This window comes from Rhipicephalus microplus, chromosome 5 (assembly GCF_043290135.1).
Source record: "Rhipicephalus microplus isolate Deutch F79 chromosome 5, USDA_Rmic, whole genome shotgun sequence".
NCBI lineage: Eukaryota > Metazoa > Arthropoda > Arachnida > Ixodida > Ixodidae > Rhipicephalus > Rhipicephalus microplus.
The window spans coordinates 1,054,209-1,074,680 of record NC_134704.1 but is presented as its reverse complement, the minus strand read 5'-3'; the positions used below and the strand labels follow the sequence as shown (position 1 = coordinate 1,074,680).

General features: G+C 44.8%; 1 protein-coding gene across 6 annotated transcripts in view; it reads right to left on the bottom strand.

Moving 5' to 3' along the window:
* The window catches only part of LOC119174040 (intermembrane lipid transfer protein VPS13A), a 1,344,268-nt gene that overhangs the window by 1,101,037 nt on the left and 222,759 nt on the right, over window positions 1–20,472 (bottom strand). For all 6 annotated transcript variants that reach the window (XM_075894208.1, XM_075894209.1, XM_075894213.1 and 3 more), the window contains 2 exons: window positions 13,128–13,201; window positions 12,932–13,074 (listed from right to left, as the gene is read on the bottom strand). In XM_075894208.1, the coding sequence (XP_075750323.1) occupies window positions 12,932–13,074; window positions 13,128–13,201 (217 nt within the window). The remainder of the gene's footprint in view (window positions 1–12,931; window positions 13,075–13,127; window positions 13,202–20,472) is intronic.

Sequence of the window (20,472 nt, the reverse complement as noted above, 5' to 3'; positions counted from 1 at the left end):
AGGACAAAGAAGGTGATCTTGCTGTTCAGCTGCTGAGAATTGCTGTGTCAACATCTATCTGCCTTTTCTTCACATCGTACCGTGACACTGGTGGAGGAGCTGTGCCGCAACCCTGCCTAATGCTTCATACTCCCGCTGGAAGCTGTTCATTTAGCCCGGATGCATTGCCACCTATTGCAACTCTCGTACACCGGTTCAGTCGGTGGCTGATAGGCCTCGCGCCAGAGTTCACTCCTTCCACGGAACCTCGCAGATGTCAATTACCTCACCAAATGGCCAACACTAGTCTGCAACCGCCGCCTCAAGGCCCCCCGCTGACACAGCCTTCACGGGTAATCATTTTTCAACCGCTGGTTCCCGATCACTTTAGTGGCGGCGCCCATGAAGACGTTGTTGACTGGCTTTAGCGTTATGAGCGTGTTGCCAAGATTAATCTGTGGCCTGAACGAGAAAAGCTTTCACGCTCCTATTTCTACCTTGATTGGGGTGCGAAAATTTGGTATGAGAACAGAGAAGCCAGTCTGTTAACTTGGGGCTACTTCCGACAACAGCTTGTCAACACTTTCCCCAATGTCGATCGACGGGACCATGCGCAGCAGCTGTTAGAGCTACGAGTTCAAAAGCCCAATGAAAGCATTACTATGTTCGCTGAAGATATGACTCGTCTTTTTCATCGAGCTGATGCGAATATGAGTGAAAATAGAAAGTTGAGCTACCTCATGCGCGGCATTAAAGAGCAACTTTTCGCCGAGCTTCTACGCCACCCTCCAAGTACCGTAGTTGACTTTATCAAGGAGGCTAAGGCTAATGAGCGGGCCCTCCATCAATGATGCAGGTCGTATGATCAAATGTCTAGCAGCAACATGGACGATGTACCCAACCGATGTACCCCAAGCCGCCCACAGCAGCAACATGGACGTTGTCGCAAGATGGGAGGCTCAGACGTCCACCACTCCGAAGAACAGACGCATGGCGCACAATTGATCGACGTCCACTATGCTTCAACTGCGAAGATGCAGGTCATACTGCCGTCATTGCTGGCACCGCAGTGATTCGTTCAGCCCTCTTCGAACGTGGTCTGAGGATCGACATGCGAACAAAAAATACATACCACACTAAGAGGACGCCTCTTCCCAAGGAGCCCGTTCTCACTTTTACGACAACCGTACTTCTGACGAGGAGACAATACCTACTCACCAGCCAGGTTTAGAACGTCGATCCCGCTCTCCTTCTTCTGTGCATTCGCCTTCGTCACACCGACGTACCTCCGCGGACCTTAATGCAAGAAGGTCACCCAGCCCGCGCCGGGGAAACTGAGAGCGGCGACCTCCGGGGGTAAGGTTGCAGGCCATGAAGATGATGATGAAAAGCCCCCATTACACGACGCTGTGAAGCCGACAAGACGTGAGAGCGATGACATTATGACCGCCGACCTTAGTGTTTTTCTTGGCGGCCAGAAAGTAACAGCCTCAGTCGACACCGGTGCGGACTTTTTTATTATCAGTGAGGACCTCGCCGTCCGCCTCAATAAAGTGAAGACGCCAAGGACAGGCCCTCGAATAAGGACAGCAGGTGGTCAGTTATTGATGCCCCCTGGAAGATACACAGCGAGAATTGACATAGGAGGTTCTTCTTTGGTTGCGTCGTTCGTCGTTCTCGCCGCATGCTGCAGAGATCTAATTATTGGTATGGGCTTCTTACAAGAGTAAGGCACCGTCATCAATATCCCAGACAGTTTGATTACGTTCCGCAACAGTTTGGGCGCACCTGATTGTCCACAGGCGCGACCAAACCAATTGCGTCTAACTGATGACAATGTGGTTTTCCCTCCTCGGTCATGCACACTTGTTTCTGTGCAGCCGCGGTCGAGTTTGACAACAGAGTAGTTGCAGACCGAATAAGCTCGCTCCTCCTCACACACGGCATTTCCGTCGCAAGAGGTAATCGTCAGTGTCGCCGCTGGACCCACGGACTTGCTTCTGACAAATGTTAGTGCTCTTGCTTCTGACCTTCCAAAAGGCATGGCCGTCGCTTACTTCGACGATATCACAGACGCAGAAGGCTGCTTGGCAGTAGTCGACAAAGGGCCAAAACTTGATTTAACACCAGTTCTCGACGTTAGCACTACTTTGCTTAAGAACGAGCGAAAGAGGCTTCTTGAGCTACTGGCCGAATTCAAAGACTGCTTTTCGACAACATCAAGAGTTGGCCGCATGCTTCTAACCAAGCATCAGATAATTACCGAGGACATGGCGAGACCAATACACCAAAACCCTTATTGCGTTTCTCCAAAGAAATGCGAAGTGATACAAGGGCAGGTTGACAAAATGCTAGAAGATGACGTCATTCAGCCCTCAAAAAGTCCTTGGGCATCACCTGTAGTCCTCGTTAAAAAAAAAAGACGGCAGCCTGCGCTTCTGTGTAGATTACAGAAAACTCAATCAGGAGACAAAGAAAGATGTGTATCAACTTCCTCGTATAGATGACTCTCTCGAGAGACTTCGACATGCTCGCTACTTTCCATCGATGGACTTGAGGAGTCGATATTGGCACATCGATATAGACCCGAGACACCACGAGAAGACTGCTTTTGTGACACCAGATGGCTTATATGAATTTAAAGTCTTGCCCTTTGGTTTATGCTCAGAGCCTGCTACTTTTCAAAGACTCATAGATACCGTACTTTCTGGGTTGAAGTGGAAAACCTGCTTGGTCTATCTTGATGATGTCATAGTTTTTGCCGCAACATTTGACCAGCACCTTCAAAGACTTGAGGTAGTTTTACAAGCCATACGGTCCGCGGGCTTGACGTTCAAGCCTGAAAAGTGCCACTTTTGCTATGAAAAACTGTAATTTCTTGGCCACGTTGTCAGTCACGCAGGCGTTCATTCTGATCCTGAAAAATCGCAGCTGTTGCACAGTTCCCGGTGCCGACTGATCAGAAGGCTGTCTGACGATTCCTCGGCCTATGTGCGTATTATAGGCGATTCATCGCGGACTTTACACGCATCTCATCACCGTTAACCTGCCTCACGAAAGAAGATGTTGCCTTCCAATGGAGCAACGAAGAGGAAGCTGCTTTTAAGAACCTGCGCCAGCGACTACAGATGCCTCCAGTGCCTGCCCACTTTGATGAGAAAGCCCCAACGATGCTGCACACTGATGCCAGCAATGTTGGTCTGGGAGCTGTGCTTTTGCAGCTGCAAGAAGGCACAGAAAGAGTAATCGCCTATGCAAGCCGAACACTAACAGGCGCAGAGACTAATTACTCCACGACTGAGAAAGAATGCCTCGCCGTGGTATGGGCGGTCACAAAATTTCACTCGTATATATACGGCCGCCCTTTCAAAGTCATCAGCGACCACCATTCACTGTGTTAGTTGACGAATCTTAAAGAACCTACCGGGCGATTAGTGCACTGAAGTTTCCGGCTGCAGGAGTACGACTTGACGGTCGTGCACAAGTCAGGGAACCACCACATGCACACTGACTGTCTATCCCGCTCACCCATTGAATCAGCAACTCTATCCGATGAGGAGGAAACAGCATTCCTCGGTTTGCTCGACACGACCGCCATTGCGCAGCAACAACGTGGCGACCCTAAGTTACTTGCCCTAATGAATTACCTGGACGGAATATCTCAGAAGGCACCAACTGTTTTCGTAAGAGCACTGTCATCATTTTGCTTACGGGGCAGAGTATTATACAAAAAAAACTTCTCTTCGACAGGATCTGCCTATTTGCTCGTAATCCCAGCAGCTCTTCCCTCCGAAGTACTCGAAGCATGCCTCAATGAGGTGACTTCAGGCCACTTAGGTTACACGAGAATGTTGGCCAGAGTACGGCAACGCTACTACTGGCCAAGACTGACCATAGCTGTAAAGCACCTTGTTCGTACTTGCCTCGACATCCAGCAACGAAAGTCACCGCCAACTAAACCAGCTGGCCTCCTGCAGCCCGTTCAGGTCCCAAGAACACCATTCGACCAGATTGGCATGGATATTTTGGGCCCACTTCCTATTTCTACTGACGGGAACCGCTGGGTTATTGTCGTGACTATTTACCTTACCCGTTATGCTGAAACAAAGGCTATCAACAGAACTACAGCAGCGGAGGTGGCACAATTTTTCATCGAAAATGTTGTCCTGCGACATAGTGCACCAAGCGTCGTAATAACAGGCAGTGGAACTGCATTTACGGCAGCTCTTTTGGGCCAAGTCCTCATGCTGAGTGGAAAAACCCATCGTAAGACCACCGCCTACCACCTGCAAACGAACGGGCTTACAGAGCGTCTGAACAAAACAATTGAAGACACGCTTTCAATGTACGTAGACATCGAACACAAAAATAAAGACAAAATCTTGCCATACATTACGTTTGCATGCAACATAGCCAAGCAAGAAACAACCCCGATAACCCCATTCAGCCGAATTCATGGAAGAGAAGTGCGAACCATGTTAGATGCGATGCTAGCGCACAAATGTGACGACATTCACCCGGACGCCAAGATGTTTACAGAACGAGCGGAAGAAGCAAGGCAACTAGCACGCTTGCGAATTCAGCAGCAGCAAGAGTAAGACGTAAGCTGCTACTATTCTAGCTGCAGAACAGTCATTTACCAGACCGGCAACAGAGTATGGGTTTGGACACCGAAAAGCTCCTAAGGAGATACTTTGACCACACCTAGTACTGCGAGGACTGAGTGATGTTACTTACGAGGTCGTCCTCGACAGTTCGTGTAGTACGAGGCTTCGCCAGCACCGTCCTGACCTAGTTCACATTGTACGCATGAAGCCTTATGACAGGTAGTGACTGCGCAAGACATTTTTTGAAAAAAAAATTGCACTACTGATCTAGCATCGGGGCGATGCTCTTTAAGTGGGGGGCAAATGATGCGTGTGTACTGGTGGACAAAAATGACGATAAGGGGATATGGCGGACGCCAGGTAATGGAGCTCTGGCTGATTGAAGACAAAAAAGGTGATCTTGCTGTTCAGCTGCTGAGAATCACTGTGTCAACCTCTATCTGCCTTTTCTTATTGTTGTACCGCAACAATATGTTCAGGCTACTATGCCTGTAACCCTTTTGCAAAATAGTTTCAAGACAACATAGGTGAAGAAATGGCTGGCAGTCTCGTGTACACACGAGACAAAAATTACATCCTCTCTGTTAAAAGGAACCATGTGCGTTAGCGAATCAGCGGGCACTAACGCTTACACTGGTGATGATGTTGACACTGGTGGTGATGCTGACGCTGGCACTCATCGCGGCGTTGCGCATGAGAGAAACCTAGGGAGATGCAAAGCCCACAGTGATGGACCGTTGTTTCTTACTGGAATGTGCCAATCACTGCTAATGGGCAAAGAGAAGACAGAAGACTCCGATTGGACAGAAAGACTCACAGTTCACTTTTAGCTGATGTACACGCTGCAAACTTTTTTGTGCAACAAAGCTCAGGAGAAATCTCCCTCCAGTACTACATTGGAGGTGAAGATGCAGAGCCTACCTATGTATACGGGGTGGTCTGTAAATATTTGTGAAGCACAAGCAGTCTGCTTTCAGGGACGAAGTAGTTCCTAAGAGCACGGGTCTGTCCTTGTATGTATGTACGTGACCACCCATAGTTTCACCTTTGCAAACTGTCTACAACTTCCTCCTTGCAAGCATCCCACAATGCCCCATCACCAATCCAACACTTCACCAATCATAAAGCAAATACTGTTAAGAAGTAGTCAGTATGAAATGCAAGATTTTCGTGTACTTGTATCCAGTTTCTCGTTAAAGAACAATAGTATGTCTCACTGTGTCCATCCCTTGTTTGTACGTGACTGCCTATAGTTCTACCTTTGCAAACTGCCCACTACTTCGCCCTAGCAAACATCCCACTACGCCCCATCACCGATCCACCACTTTACCGACCATAAAGCAAATACTGTTGAGAAGTAGTCAATATAAAATGCAAGATGGTCATATACTTGTATCAAGGTTCGCGTTAAAGAATCATAGATTGTCCCACTGTGTCCATCCCTTGTTTGTACGTGACTGCCTCGTGAGCAGACGAGACGGGCCGAAAGGGAGGAAAAGCTTTTAATCATTAGAAAGAATGCTGAATATAAGCAGTGCGTTTGATACTCTTCGCTCTTCGCCGGGAACTGCAGGGCAACACCCAGGGTTGCTTGACCTTCTTTTTTAGCCTGCTATCTCTGGAGCTGGAGCTCACACCCCACCTCACTTAGAAGTCCAAGTACACTTGGAAAAAGAAAAAAACTAATATGGCATCCCACCTTTCTTCAAGTCCAAGCCTCCTGGAAAAGAAAAAAAAACTAATCTTTTGTCGATAGGTCGAAGTCCTGCAGGTGTCGAGCTTGCGTACGATAATGCTGGGGTCATTTGATTTGGATAACGCTGGGGTCATTAACTTGAAGGTTGGGCTGAGGCTTTATGTACACATGAAGGTAAAGAGTGTGGTCTACAAGACCAGCTGGGTCATAAGCTAGGACATCTTCTTCTGAAGGGGACTCATCCGAGTTAGGAGTAGGCATCATGACAGGACAGGATGGAAGTTTCATCTCGTGTGGCAACTGGTCTTCCTTGCTGCTCTGCACTGATGACTTGGCTGTCATATTGCTCGAAATCGTCACTTTCTTGTCCGGAGGTTCGTTGTGTGCGCTTGATTTCTTGGAACTATACTTTGGACTGTGCATTTCCCAGTGTTTTTTGTGCTTGTGCTTTTTGCGCCGGGTTGGAAGAGCTCAATGTTGCGCCACTCTTTTCAGACTTCAAAGTAGTTTCACCACCGTTCGAAAATTAGACTTGGAAGTAGACTTCAAGGCACTGGGTGACGGTGTTGACCACTTTTTCTTCATGTGCCTTAAGGGGCATGTTGGCAGGGGTTGGCTTTGACGTTTGTGGGCAAAATGCAAAGAAGCAAGTTGAGGGAGGAACTTGCTGTGGCATGTATGCAGGCGATTGTTCCACAAAGGACACCACTGTGATGGGGACTGCAATTGAAGAGTGTACAGGTTCAGGTGTTGACATTGGCACTGTTGGTATAGCGCAACAGTTTGACAGTACTGCAGCATCCTTGCTAGGCTGCACAACAGTGATGTTGTTCAGTTGCTCTTCCCAGACCTTTAAGGGCTGCAATGTCTTTGGGATGATGACAGACACGTGGCAGGCCACCTCTGCACTTTGGGACACTGGCGGAAGATCAGCTAATGGCACTGCCTATGCGAATGCTTTGTTTCCTTGTGCAATAAACAAAAAAAAACAAAGTATTCGCAATAAACAAAAAAAACTACATTAGTCCGCCTGTAAAAGTGGTTTCACTGCAATGTAGCAATGCAAAACCGTGAAAGCACCTACTCAGGAGAAATTTGCTTTGCCGCGAAGCCCCCCTTCAAATTCAAAGGGGCCCTGCAACACTTGCTGAGCATGGTCAGAAAACGCTGCCGATCGGTAGTAGAGGCTATTGAGAACACGCAATTCAAGTATTATTGCGCAGCACACGGCGTGAAATTCACAATAAATTTTCAAAGCTAAAAATTGCTCCCTTCCCTCAGCAAATGACACTACAAGCCCAAAAATCACTTGTCACAGCCAAGAAAGAAAATGCGGCTCTGGTCAGTCATTGGCTGATTTGAGCATGGCGCGCTTGTCAATATCGGACCGTCGCGTGAGGCCGCCGCTTGTTCACAAATACGTGCACGATCGCACTGAAAGGCCTCGTATTCAAAGAAAAAAGAGAGAGAAAAGATGGTCAAGGTCGCTAGGCGCTCATGACGTTTTTTTTTCTATTCTCGTGCCATCCTTCCCTACTTAGCTTCCAGACCTTTTTACGGGTCGAGAATGGAGAATGCGATTGCAGCATGCGACAAATTTATGAAACTCTGCTCGTACTCGACCGATTCTAGAAAATTTGCGGCGGTAAATTTGTGAGGCGACAAGCATGTTTACTGGCTCCATGGATACTTGAAAAAGTGTTGCAGGGCACCTTTAAAGGAACATGTTACCCTCAAATCAATTCATTTTATTAAGCTTGTTATGATGGTTTATATAATTTAGGTATACTAAATTTTAAAACGCTATGTAGCTCACAGGTTATCACTCGGATCCTACCGCAACTACTAATCAAGGTTGTTTCGACTTCCTTTCAACGAAAAAAAAAAGCATTTGCATAGCACCCCTATTCCAATTCAAAAGAAATATCGTGCAGGTTAGTTAGATTATGATAAATATTCTCTTTTTTTTTTAATTTCATACATACTATATGTATACGATTCAAAATTATTCGACCGAAATCACTGTTCGCTTCGAATTCACTTCGACCCTGAAATTCACTATTCGCACAAGCCTAATAGTGATGAAATCAGCTTCCAAGCATGCTTGAAATTTTGTCATGTGCTTTACTACCTCATTGATCATGTTTCAGCCCGTAAATATATAAAACCAAGTTCCTTTTGTTTAGAAGCACATTAAAGCAGCATTTCTTCTGTGCAAAGTGATAATAGGGTTCGAACACCAACTTCATGACTCACTGTTAGCTGATGATGCGGGTGGATGATTGCGCTCTTCAGGTGTTCTTTCCTAGCCATGCATTGAAGCTAAAATACATAGGAGAAGAAGCAGGAGCGTCAGGTTGCTCTATATACCTGTGTCACTTTTGCTTCCGTGCGAGATGGCTCAGACGCACTAAGCCTCTGAAGAGTGCAGTCATCCGCTTGTATGACCGAGCTAAAAGTGAGCGACTGTGTGCATATACTCTTTGCCACACGCATCAGCAGCAAACGCTTCATTCGTGCGCATTAGGGCCTAGTGAGCAACAAGTGTTACTGTACTATCTGCGGGTAAAGAAAAAAAAGGAACTACAATTCCATAAGTGCCAGTCATACATGCGAAACTGGCAAGAATACCCCATTAAAAAAAATACACCCCCTCCTCCTTATTAAAGTAAATAAGTCAGTGCAGTAAGTCAACTCACCTTCATCATTTTGTTTCTCCTGAATTTGAACCACGGTCGGCAAGTCAGCAGGCACAATACTTCAATAGTGTCTACAAAACTGTACGTGCATTCCTTCGCACCTCAGCAAATGATGTGCCCAGCGTTGAAAACTTCTTTTCCTTCAATAATTCACTGCACACACGTTTCTCAACACTCAGTGTAATACATGCTAAAGTCAATGACCTTCTAAGCAAAGCCTTGACAACACGGTGGCTGCAGCCGAAATATTACACAGTTCGAAGTGACGCACACACCGGCAGCAGCCGCCGGCTGCATGACTCCCCAAACGGCAGCCATGTTGGACTTACACTAGTGCCCTCTCTATGTGGTGAAAGTTGTGAATAGAGTACTATTGTACCTCAGTGATATCAACTACGAAGTCCTGCTTCAAGACACAGCTCAACCATTTCAACGTTATCAGCAGGCAGACATAGGTCATTTATCAAAGATAAAGCAACACTACCTCCGAACCACCTGACAACCTGACACTGCTTTTATCATACTTGTTTGTGCTTGTGTGTGATTACGCTCACTTCTAACCGGCACTGAGCACTGGGACGGTACTTTTTTTTGGAAGGGGGGTAGTGACACGGGCATGGAATGAGATTGAGACATGCCAATGTGCGTGTGCTACTTTGACAAACAAGAAGACAAGGCGATGAGCTTGTGTTCATGGTGATCAGTTTGGCTCGACGTCCAGTGCTCCTGTGAGCGGACATTGTGTTATATCCATAATCGAGTGACAATATATGGTTGCCAACTCTTCTTTTGGACATTAGGACATGCTAATTAATTCAGGCACCTTTCCGGCACTGCCACTTTTTACATTCAGGTAATGTAAACTCACCCCATAATTTAGAACATCACTTCACTCAAAACTCCACCTTGAGTTGACAAAGTAACAGGAGCGCAGTCTCTAAGCAGAACAAGTGTATCTGAGGTAATCTGCAGTGATTCCCAGGAAGCGTGTCGTCATTTTCAATCGAGCAGCAGCGGGGTCTTCGAAAAGTGACAATTCCCAACCATGTGCAGTCCATGCGTACCCAGTTTTGCAACGAGGCGCGTAGCAGTGATTAAGCCGTCGCTTCGAAGACTTACGTGATGAGCTTGTCAGAAAAGATTTTTCCAACGTGAATAGCACAGCGCACACATGTCAGCAAACACATTGAACAAGCGAGTTGTAGCAGGCTTGAGCGGGCACTCTTCAAGTGTCGACGACGACAGTGCTGCCGCAATTTTTTATGTAGGAGGGTGCAGCGGCTAACAATAGAACCGGTCTCCGCTCGCTCCACTCAAAAGTTCTTGTACAATCTAGCTCAGTCTCTCAGTTCATGGTTTCCTCCTCGCAGCTAGTGTAGTAGAAGTGTTGAGTGGCCTGACCGTGCCACGTCACCTGATCCCTTCCGCATTGCTCGCAGCGGCGGCGCTGCGGTCGAATAGTGCTGAAAGAGCCGCGTGCCGCGTGCAGGAACTGCTATGCGCTTCAACTCCTCTGTCGGGCTTTCTTGATGCAGATTTCTTCGTGCCTTCCCATTATTGATGTCTAGCACATAATGCCATAGCCCTTGAAGTAAAACTGGCAATGGCAAAAAAAAGCCATGATTTTTCACTAGGCCCAAAGCAGCCGACCACCATCACAAGTCACCAAGTTTAACACATGAGATCATCTGTAAGGTCCTTGAACCAGCGCAGGTGGACAGCCAACGTCGATGAAGCCCAGCCACCACCGCTGTTTATGAAGTGCGGATTTAGTGCAAGTCATAATAGCATCGTTGACAACCTACAGTAATAGCCAAACACTGGCTGAAATACAGGCCGACTTGGTCACTCTTGGACATGCTTGTGTGCAAACGCGCATTGGCAAGTTTAGCCGGCCACTTGATCAATAATAGTGCTCTTTTTTCTGATTATTCTTCTTTTTTTTTTTCAGACTCTTGATTATTCAGCTTTTTCGGCAAATTTCGCCGAGCACAAATAAACAGTCAGCGACTGTACATATGAGCCTTTTTGCTGGAAACTAAATTAACTAGAAGAAACAGTGCTGAGCTTGTTGTTTGCCATCTCTGGTTTTCGTGCACGTTAAGGGACCCCTGACATCAAATTTGGGAACACGAGATGCTTGTGTTGTTTGATAGTTCTGTTTGCGGGGCGAGGCCACTTCTGACCACCTATTTGTAACAAGTATTGCTTATAAGATATTTTAGTTTGGTTTTAAACTAAGGGTGCATGCTCATCTGGGTATTCAGATTCAATTGGCATTTTCTGTGGTTTGACGTAGACAGCGGCCTTCTCATGATGTTGCACAAGCTAAGCAAATATTGTCGACAGGTACGGACGCTGGCACCCGTCGAGGAATATTGTTCATTATCCCACTTGCTCTGTTAGCTGCACTCAACGTGGTTTTGGCTGCTTACGCTAGGAATGCTTTTCTTTTTTTTGTGTGTGGGGACATGCTCAAAGCACCCACAGTTTTTTATTCTTCACTGCCCGCCGGTCTTCCAATTTGAAAACAGTGCGTTCAGCATCACCAAAGCTTGAACACACATAATCTCAGGCGTTTCCCTGCTGTGGGGTGCCAGTTTCTCAGGCGGGCGTTTCAAACTGATACAAAAATGCTCTGATTATTGTCGCTAGCACTCACTATCCTATTTACTCGTATAATAGGCACACCCCCACTTAGCCGTGATCAGGAGTTCTGTACCGTATTAACACGCTTGCTATTGGATGCCCTCTTAACTAGAGTAAAGAAAAATGAACGAAAAAAGATAGCGGCCATGCTGCGCAGGCTCACCGAGTGAGGAAGATGCCCGTACATCGGTGTAACCTTTGTACCAGTGGCTCCGACCGTGGGCGCTGTGCACAAAACCTGTTACCTATTGCATCCTCATCAAGTGCACTTGAAGTTTTATGTTGGGAAAAGCACCGTCATTATCGGGGCTGCTACCTCATCCTCAAAATTAAAAGCCATTCGGCTTTTTGACGCGAGCTTTCACTTTGGCTGCCACTACAAGGAATCGTACAAGCTCGGAAGACTTTTGTCACCGTTTCTTTTCTGACAGCGAACCTAAACATCATACCACACGTGCTGCTCTTGCATCAGTACTAGAGTGCGATTTCTTCCACGCCCAATCTTCATGCTGTCTTGTACAAACTTCCCATGACAACATGTCAAACTGTATTCTAGGCCTCATCAGTGTTTGTTACTTTTCAGTGGCGGTCACGGGTGACTCAATTTGTGCTTTCTGTGTGGAATCAATATAACTCATCGTGTTCGCTCTGCTTGAAGGAACGGGGGAATGAGTGGCACTTGTAACACTCAAATGATGCTTCGCAATTGAATTGCAATATATGTGGATATGGGGTGCAAGCTTGTGAAATGAACAATCGGCTTCATAGCACAAAATTTCAATCGAGATAATGCACATAAGCTTGATGGCCTGGAGCGTAATTTCCACGACGGCACTTTCATGTATTTTTCATTTCCCTTCCTTTCATTTTGTTGGCAACGCAGGTTTTTATTTTAATTCTTCTAAATTCATATGCTTGCAGGCACACTGTATCACATGCCTCAACTCTGGGACATGCGAAACTGCAGGCTCAATGCATTTTTAATAAAGTTGTTTTAGCTGTAGTGCCGATATTCGTGATTTCGTTGACTTATGTTATCAGGGGTCTATGCTATAGTCGGAATTAAAATTTTTGGAAACTTTACCCAGGGTAATAGGCGCACCCCGAACCTTTTGAAAAAAAAAAAGGTGCACCTATTATACAAGTACATACGATATATGGTGTGTCTGAGCATCTATGACTCAATTTCGGCCTTTCCAGGTGCAAAGCTACAAATTACTGTAAAAAGAACTTTTACTGTCAGCGGCCCTTTAACACATTCAGAATACAAAATCTGTCGGCAATGGAACAGGCACACATACTTTTGACAAACATAGAGCAAGTATCGGCCCAGGGTGAGCAATGCCTCTCGATGGAAAGTCACAATCACCGAAGTGAAGTCCACCACAACTGAGTGCTCCACCTGGTGGAAGTCCGACTTGAACTCTGGACAGCTTGCTTTGACCTGCAACGCATGTCCTGTGAGTGCACGCACATCGACAAATGTTTGACACTTGCCTTGCGGTAGAAAATGGAGACCATGTCTTTAGTGGCACACGAGGTCAACAGTTCAAGGTATTCACCAGTGGCTCCTACAAAAAAAAAAAGTTCCACTTCAATAAGTTTGGGCTTTGCACTTATTTCTAAATTATTTTTCTTTCTTCACAGTGTTACTAAAAAGGGCTCTCGTTGTATAGTCACAAGCTGGGCATCGCCATCATGTTGCGGCATCTAAGGCAAAGAGCTCATGCAATGGGCTTCCTTGATTAGGCGGTCATTGTTGGAGCTAGCCTTGCTCAAAACCTGGAACAGTTGACAAATTGTGCAAGCTTTTTAAATGTACTCTGACTACTGCAGTACACCCTTTATAAATATAAAGATGATGTTGCTGGCCTAGCCATAAAAATTTCACATACCATTAAACATAAGTTATAAAACACTTCATCCAGAGAAGATACAAAGGCTTTGATCATAAGTAAGTTAAAGATGTAGTAGTCCTTTGATGAGCTTAGGGTGCCCCGAGCTTAAGTGATGGGAGTCGCATGCTACCACTGCCACTACCAGTGATGATAGTATCGAAAGGGTCTGCATCATGACCCCTTGACCAATGACGGACATTTGCAATGTATGGTGTTCAATTAGACAAAGCGAGTATTGTTGGACAAGACAAAGGAAATAACTTGATGATGCACACAAAGTGTAAACTATTATGAACAAGAGTATAGAAACCCATTTATACATCTCCGCAATAGCATTGTGCGTTGAATTTTAGAAAAATGTGTATAACAGTGGTGCAAACTCAACTAAAAAAAAACATAACCATACAAGTGCTTACTTACCAACCACACCGTGCAGGACAACAGTGCAGAAAAATTACGCGAAAGCATCGCCAAAACACCATTAACTCTTTAAGGTGGCATGCCTCTGAAAGGTGGGACGTTTGTACACTGAAAACTTGGCTTATTAGGTGGAGGCAATACCTTTAAAGGCGTTTCTTGGGCAAAAACTGGTAATTGCTTTTTTTATTATATTTTAGAGTGCCAGAGAGAAAAAGAAGTCAGATTCCTTTGCTAGGGTTCATAAAACCAGGACCCAGAGTTCTCTTTGAAAACGAGTCTCACGTAAAGAAAGTGGATGCTCCCTACACTGAGATGTTTATGGATGACCTGCTAGGGTATCGGGCTATACCATGCAAGAGCCACTACTTTGTTGCTTTCTTGGCTAAAATATCCTGCGGTCGCACTCCAAAAGAAACAAGTACTCATCAAAGAACCAAGAAAGCTGAGTAGAAAATACTTCATCAACGAGTTGTCACATAACAAAAAAACATCACTCAAAAAGGCAACATTTGTGTCGTGTTTTTAACACAACTTGTAAAAGTGCGTAAGTTAAATGGCCAACCTTAATATTAAAGCAAGTGAAGCGTGCATCGAAAAACATGTAACCTTTTATGCAATGTGTTGCGAAGGCATTGTCTACCAGACGCCTCAAATGTGCAATGGTTTCTATATTGGACTAATTGGGTCGTACAGTCAAGTACTGATACATCAAACTTTGAAGGGAGTATGAATTAGTTCAATATATAAAAAAAGTCATAGCTTTGCCACAAAGGCGAAGCAGTAAACACGATATCAACAAATTGGAAGATCACGCACAAAATGGCAAGCAGATCGAAACGTGCCCCGCATTTATCACACACAAGTGACACACGAAACGTACTCACAGGTACAGATGAACGCGAGTAAGCGTCTCAGTTATTACTTTGCTGTGTTCGAAAAGTGCGGCCTTTTTGCAAAAGAAAACTGTGCAATGATTGCAGCGACGTTTGTGCGCCTGTTAACGAGAACAGAATGATTTCAATGAAAGTACAAAGCCAGACAAGACGTACGATCCTCTCCACGACAAGATAAGAACACGTGATTGAGCATCGCCCCCTCCTCTCTGTGGCACAAAGCTTGCGTGGGAGATGAGAGCACCCGCCGCCGGGGCGTGATGATGTCTCCACGCGCACTCATTGTGCCATTTTTCTGGTAATGCTGAAAACATGATAGTTCCCCCCCGAGATGCCCGTCAGCAGCGGCAAGTGGTAGATATAGATAACTTGCCGTTCGAATATTGAAGAAGATGCTTCTTTGTAGCTCAGTGGTTAATGCCTCGCACTCACGATTAAGATGTCCCAAGCTCAATTCCGATTCCGCGTGCTGGAGTGTTTTTCTGAATCATTTTTCTTTCTTGCATTTACATATGTATAGATACATATACGGTTAGTGACGGCGACATCGACGCCAACAGCAGAATCCATGCGAGAGTGTCCATATAATTGCTATCACAACAAAATTGCGATATAAAAAATTCAGGTCCCATAACGTTACCAGTGGCGAACGATCACCTACAAACAGTGCATTCAACAATGACGATTCCACACACACAACACAACAGAATGTTTTCCTTGCATGAAAAGAATTGCTTATCTTATCCTGTTTAATTGTCCTTGAGATGAAGTTGAAGAACATTGGCCTCGATATTCTTGAGACTGTCAAGGGGCCACAGTCAGGTGCCCTTCATGTCATGGCAACAACAAGAGAATCATGCCAAATATTGCCACCACTTTAGCGGCGGAGCATGCGCATGTAGCCCCCGCCTCATCCGGACAATCTTTGTCGCCACTTAAGCTGCCGGCCAGGACATCCTGGGTCCCTTTGATTGCAGCTACAACGTCTTCATCAGCGACGCTCGCAACAGCCTGAGCATAACAGTCTGATTTGACAGTACGATCCGCAGAAACTTCGCGTAGAACGGCAGCTGTGAAGAGGCGCGGAACCTGTTTAAATATCATCTTGCCGGGAATTATGCTACATGCATGTAGCAATATGCTGGGGAGAAATCTGGCAATGTAGTTTACCATGCCACATAGCCTTAGTAATTTAGTAACATCAGTGGGTGGGCACACTTCGCAGATCGTTTGACCTTGTCGAAATCAATGACGAGTTCTTTATCTGTGAGTTTGTGGCCGAGATCGTTCACTTCGTCCTTGTTCAGCTCTAGTTTTGTTTGGTTGATGTGAATCTCTTGCTCCCTGCATCTGTCAAGCAGTCTTGCCAACTTCTGGTCATGGTCAAGTTGTGCCACATCTCTACTTTGGCCCGTGCCATATACAAGTGTGTCATCAGCGACACACACTACACCTTGTAGGCCATCCAGAGCAGTTTGTAGCTGTTTTTGAAAGATTTCACTGCTAGCAGCCAAGCCAAATGGTAGGCATTACTACCTGCATCGTCCAAAGGGTGTTTGAAATATTGTCAGGATGCTCGACTCATGATCTAAGACACAATGCGAATAGCCATTTTTTAAGTCAAGTTTTAAGAACACTTTGGCTTGTGCAAGTTCCAACGTATGTCTTCTAGTTTGGCAATGGGTGCCATTTTCACTTGAGAGTTTTATTTAGTGTCTGTGGGTTGATGCGAATTCCCACTTCACCTGACTTTTTCTGTGCTACAACCATTTGGTTGACTCACTGTGTTGACTCATCAATTCTGGTAATGATCTGTTGCTGTTCAAGCTCTTGCATAAATATATACTGGCATGTAAAGTCTAGAAAGTTCTCAAACATAAATAAGTGCTCAAACATAAATGGACATGTAGCGTTCAAGTGTGCATGAAGCATACACTTACATGCGCGAGAAGAAAAAGTGTACGAACGGCCATCAAATTAACATGCATAGCGTTAGTGCTGCTGTATATGATAGCGCGGGATCATGCAGCCCGAAGGTGCTTTCAAGTGTGAAGCACGCCTGGGCTGTCGTCGCTTGGCGTAACGCAAGCAAAACCACATAAAAAATAGAAAAGATGAAGCAAGTAAGAAAAAAAAAGAGATGGAAAAGGAAGAAATAAGAAGAAAAATAGAAAGGGCAAGAGAAATAGACTAAACGATAGAGAAAAAATAAAGACAAAAATGGAAAAGAAAAAAAATAAAGAGAGGGGGGAAAAGGAAGCTCAGCAGAAACAAAGCAGGCTTATTCCCAGTCCCACAATTCCTTCAGGCTTGCTGCATGTATAGTTTTGTGTGCTAGAGATCCCACTGCAGTCTGGATAGTTGGTGTGCTATATTTACAGAAAGCATCAACACATTCGTGATGCTGGCCTTAAATTTGTCGTCTGACAGCAATTCAACCAGTCTCGCCCCGTCGCGGTGGTCTAGTGGTTAAGATACTCGGCTGCTGACCAGCAGGTCGTGCATTCGAATCCCTGCTTCAAATTTCGGCTGCATTTTCGACAGAGGCAAAAATGCTGTAGGCCCGTGTGCAGAGATTTGGGTGCACGTTGAAGGACCCTAAATGGTCGAAATTTCCAGAGCTTTCCACTACAGCGTCTCTAATGTGGTGGTTTCAGAACATTAAAACCACATATGATCAATCCGGGCAACCTCACGCCTTTGAGGCTTTCTATAAAGTACAGCTGAGTGGCCATGAGCAAGACCGCCACGGGACCGCAGGTTTAACTCAACAACTACACGCGGTGAGTGTGCGAAGTGCATGAAAAATCTTTTTTTACCTAAATGACAATGTCTATGTATATTTATTGAATGTTTATTCAGTGTCCATCTGGAACGTATCTGCAACCTTACTCGGTCGAGCTTTTTATAGTTGCGGGTACATTTAATCTTCGTAATTTGGATTTCTATGGATATCTAAGAGACATTTACAATGTCCACGAGAAACATACCATGGATGTTTACACAATACCGGTACTTGTAGTTCACTGGCTAAGTGCGCACTCTTTATTGCATAATTTTACTCGAAAAATTTAAATTGCAGATTACTATAATGTAGCGATACTGCTGAAAGTGGCTTGCATAAGTGAAACTTTCGCATATGGCTGAATTTTGTGTAATGGGTAGCTGGCTTTAAAACACCTCCAGTTGTGCATGTGAAATCTTTTCGAACACTCTATACACCCACTATGTGGTCCTAAAAAAGTACGCACAGTAATGTGTGTGCCTTTTGTAATGGGTGGCTGGCTTAAAGCCACGAAGTATTTATGATAGTCACATGTTCTATGGCCAATGGCAATGTATGCTTGCACCACACATACTTACTGAAATATTCCATGTAGTATTGTGAAGCCTGTATACAGGACGCATGTTTTTGTACAGCACAAACATTATTTTCACTGCATTTTCACGCAGAGCAAATTAATTTACCTGCATTTCCAAAAAACGATAGGCCTGCATGAAAGGTGCAGCACAATCACAGCAAAAGCTAGAAGAGCGGCCTTTCAGAGCCTTTTTTAAACACTCCGTGAGTAACTGCTGTAAGCACACTCGCTGAGTACCACTATGGCATTATTAATCATAATTTCTGGGTGGTAGGCCGCCATTCGCTATGCTATCCCTCGTCATTCTTCTGAGAAGCGAGGTATCCGCTAAACACTTGCAAAGAATTTTGTGCCAATTGTTCATGCAGTCGCTAACGACAATCAGGAACTATGCCTGAAGTGAGTATGCCCCACAGTTAATAGGTGAACAAGAACAAGCTTTTGTAATGGGTTTGAGCATTCGAAGACCCACTCGTTACACTATTCGCATTGTGTGATGCCTGAACAATGATGCCAGTCTTCTTTTGCTGCTCTAAAATGCTTTATTACTCATTATAATGCCATTCCTTCCTCGACATGAAGCCTGCCTAAGGCAAGTTTGTGAACAAGCATCGCTGCGGCTCAGTGGTAGAATACTGGGCTTGCATGCAACGGATCTGGGTTCGAGCCCTACTGTGTCCTTGGTGTTTTTGAGTTACTGAGTTTTTCTTTTTTTTATTTTGCACGATAGTGTTTATGGACACACGCGGCAGCGCACAACTACAGCGCCACGCGTGACCCGAGTTGCGATCTCATAACAGCATTCACTATAAAAGACGTGGCTGTGTAGTAGAACACCTCCTTGACGCGACACACATGACCTAGGTTCGATCCCCACTCAGACGCAGAAATTTCTATCAATTGATTTTATTTGCATTTTTCTCGATTTTTCGGTCACACACAAGATGATTTTTTGCTCACAGCCAATGCCACCTACGCTGACACCGACACCAATGCCAAAACTGACGGCGACACTGAAATTTCAGTGAAACGAGCTTTTTTAATGCTATCACATTAAAATCATGTCCCGTACATCATCAAACTCTTTGCTCCAAACACGGGTGGCACATACTGGTATACAATGGGCCACAATATACGGGCTTGTGCCAAAGGTGATTGACTGTTTATTTTTACCCAAGAAATGTGAGACCGGACTTCCAAAGTTCATATGAAAGAGCAGCAATAAAAATTGGCATTGGCAGCATTGGCCTGATGAATGCAAATAATAGATCTCAAGCTTTCTCTTGATAAAAATAAATACCAATATCAATATTTTCTCTTGATTATTATCAAAAGGAAAATAAAAAGGTTGTAAAAGAAACACATGCTTGTCTGCCTGTTAGTGTCATGTAGCATGTGATCTTATAACGAGCTGGCAGCTGACCAATAAGCAGAAAAGACTGGCTACTGGTGGCACTGACTAATTCTGTTTAAATGCACATTATATACTCCATGAAGTGGACTGGAGGACGACCACTGCCGTGGCTTGTTGGTCACAGGTTTGGTGCCTGCTCATGCAATTTTCTTAATTTTCTTTCTTTGCATTTATTTTACAATTACCACAAATAACATCCCCTTTACATTGCTTGTCATTGTTGTCTCTTAATTCTCATTAATATGTTCAAGGTAGAAGGCACTAAAATTTCAAAAAGGCACTCAAACAAGAGCCTTGTTCACAATAACAGAAAACGGCGCTATTCGCTAACATTGTGAACAAGGCTCCCGTGCAGAAGCTAAAATGTCTTTTCAAAGTTCTTGTACCCTTTATCTTGGTTGGCGTTTTTCTTTTTGCCAATATCAGGTATATATACCACATGCAAGTCAAGTAACTAGTGTATATTCAACTTACGCTTTTTGATACTGTCGATCCAAATATTTGGTCTCTAAATAAAACTCAAGAAGCGGAAATATGACACTCCTATAATGCACTAGAGAATGGACATTCTTGAGTTCAGTCGCATCTAAAGTAGTACTTGAATAATTATAGCCCCTTCCCAAAAATAAAAGTAACAATTTCACATAAAAGAGATTGGTCCCACTGGTTTTCCACCAAAACACACAAAACACAGGGTAACTCTACAACAAGCATTAGGATTATGATGTAATATCAACAGCAAATGTTTACGGGATGCGAAATGTCCAATAAAGCTAATTTCCCACTTTATGTGCAACTTTGAAATAAACTTTCCATACTGCACTTGGCATTCTGACCTATACAGTCACCAGCTTA